Source organism: Cyprinodon variegatus, unplaced genomic scaffold, assembly GCF_000732505.1.
Source record: "Cyprinodon variegatus isolate N-32 unplaced genomic scaffold, C_variegatus-1.0 Scaffold754, whole genome shotgun sequence".
Classification (NCBI taxonomy): Eukaryota; Metazoa; Chordata; class Actinopteri; order Cyprinodontiformes; family Cyprinodontidae; genus Cyprinodon; species Cyprinodon variegatus.
The window spans coordinates 209,221-211,790 of NW_015151207.1; the positions used below are offsets into that span (position 1 = coordinate 209,221).

General features: G+C 38.6%; 1 protein-coding gene across 1 annotated transcript in view; it reads left to right on the forward strand.

The window, feature by feature from the left end:
- Window positions 1-1,689: 1,689 nt before the first annotated feature.
- Window positions 1,690-2,570, forward strand: part of gpr143 (G protein-coupled receptor 143) — a 12,083-nt gene continuing 11,202 nt past the window's right edge. Inside the window, exon 1 of the mRNA XM_015395702.1 lies at window positions 1,690-2,082. Coding sequence (XP_015251188.1) covers window positions 1,827-2,082 — 256 coding nt within the window. The 5' untranslated portion in view covers window positions 1,690-1,826. The remainder of the gene's footprint in view (window positions 2,083-2,570) is intronic.

The following is a 2,570-nucleotide window of genomic DNA, read 5'->3' on the forward strand; positions in this document are numbered from 1 at the left end:
ACTGCAGACTCTTTTATCTGTTATAGTGAATGAAATATTGTCACAGTCGTTCCCCAGTGTTCTGAACCCTGGTTTTCATCAGAGCTTATTTCAGTGTATGCAGGCCAGCAGAGGGCAGCCAGAGAGAGCAGATCTTCTGATCTGCAAGCCAGCCACACAATTATCTTTCTGCTGTGTCAGGGGAGAAATTGGATTAGAATATGATTGTAAGTGTATAAATGCTCTCTTTATTGCATCTTTAAAGGTCCTTGAAGCTTGGTTTCAGATCTCCTGCCAAGCAAGCGGATCTAACGGCTTACTTCTGGATCAGGCGAGGGTGGTGATGTCTGATGCACACATGCAGGGCTGATCTGACCTTTGCAGGGAGGGTGCAGCTGTTGTTCAGACTCTTATTATTAATCAAACAATAGGAGGGAGTCATAACTTCTTTACTTCTTATGGACTTTGTGAGTATTACATACAAGACGAATGACTGCTTTGACTGTATTTTACTTACAACCATAAATTAAGTTATTGATTAAACACTTTGAAGCACACAATCTCCAAAATATAGCACATCTAACACTTTGCAAGAATATAGAGACAAACAGTAGTTCTCCAGTAGTCCTGTGTATAGGACTGGATGTTTTTTTTCTATGCCTTGCCATTTATCTGCTATAGCTACATATTCATATTTTAAACAATAATTTGTTCTCAACTTGTCCAAGTTCATGCATAATCAAAAAGGAAACTTGAAAAAAAAAACTTTAGAAAGTCAATAGAAATATTGCAGAATGACTAATACATATTGAGTTTAGCAGCTGGAATTATGTCAGGCTACAGACCTGCATGTGCACATGTGCAGCATACTAGCAGATTGTTCTTTATGCATATGACATATGCACATGACCGCAGATCCCCTGCAGTCTGATCATGTGTTTACCCAGTTGTTTCTCATGGTTTTAAGCATAAATGTTCAACGCATACTTTTTCGATTTTTTGAAATAATTGCTTCTGCTTGAAACAGATGTTTTACAGTTTTACTACTAAACCTCTTTCAAAACACCAGCTAAATAAAGAGCGGGATATTGAAAGAGAATGAAAATGTCTGGGAGTGGAAAAGGAGGATGACTGGATAAAAAAAAAAGGGGGGACAAAATTGGAGCAGATAATTTATTCTCTGAGGGTCTTTAGGAAAAACAAACAACACAAGAAGAAATGTTCAAGTCATCACCAATAGATGGAACAAGTAGGGCACAAACTACTCATACTACAGCAAAAACAGGGATGGAAAAAAAGCTTAATAAAATCTGGACGTGAAAGACATGAAACTAAATGCTTTTAAGTTAAGTTTTTATATACTTTCAAATCGTATGTGATGGGATACTATTGCACATGGCTGGTGAAGCATGGTGGTGGCAGCAACATAATGGGGGTTGCTCTCTTCATGAGGGACAGAAATGGTGTTCAGAGGAGCTAAATAAAAGGAAATGTTGTTTGCCATTGTATATATGTTATTTTTTTTACATATGAGGTAGATATAATAGCTGATTATTTTGCCTTCGGATTATTGCCCATAGTCTGAACAACATTCTGAATCCTCAAACAGAGGATGAAATGAAAACTTTAGGTTTGCTTCTGCAAGTTGATTTTTTTTTTTCTCTCAGAATCCAGCCCTCTGTCGGTGCCTCACATTGTGCTGCAGAATGAAACAACTTTTGGGATTAAACAGAAGCACATGATGATTCAACCCCGTGATTTGTAAGGGAGAGCCGCCTCATGGACTCAGTCATTTCCTTCTTTCTTTCTCTTTCCCTTTCTTCTTCCTCCTCCTGTGAATCGCCCTGATGGCCTCCCCGCGGCTGGAGACCTTCTGCTGCCCGAACCGGGACGCTGCCACGGAGCTGGCCGTCTCCTTCCAGCCGCTCCTGTTCGGGGCTCTGAGTCTGGCCAGCGCTGGACTCAGCCTCATATTCGCTGTTCTCCAGGTGCTGCCAAAGCGTAAAGGATACAGGAGACTGGGACAGTATCCTCTGCCCAGGCCCGCCTCCTCCTCCAGAATATTGCTCATCATCAGTGTCTGTGACATACTGGGATGCACAGGTAAAACAGAAAGAAACAAACAAGAGGCAGATGACCTAGTTTTTTTCAGCTGTGTTTTTTTATTCTCTCTCTGCTTGGCTATGGTTTTAATTACGCACAGGAATAGTTTATTTTAACCCTTTTTTTGCCCCGCGAAAAGAGAAATTTTAAAAGCTTCAGTTTCTCGTATTGTCATGTAATAAAATATATATCAATCAATCAAAAAAAAATATACATATTTATTTCTTTATTCATTTGCATATAGGCTAGTGAGATATTTGCTTTTTTTTTGTTTTTTATTATTATTATTCCTTTATTTAACCAGGAAAAGTCCCATTGAGATTAACAATCTCTTTTTCAAGGGAATCCTGGCCAAGACAGCAGCAAAAGATTACATTACAAATTACATTACAGTTTACAATTACATCTATCTATAATTGGAATTCATAAAACAGTTACAAACTATAGATCTCATTTGAGCAATAGTTTAAAATGTCCGATTGGAATCA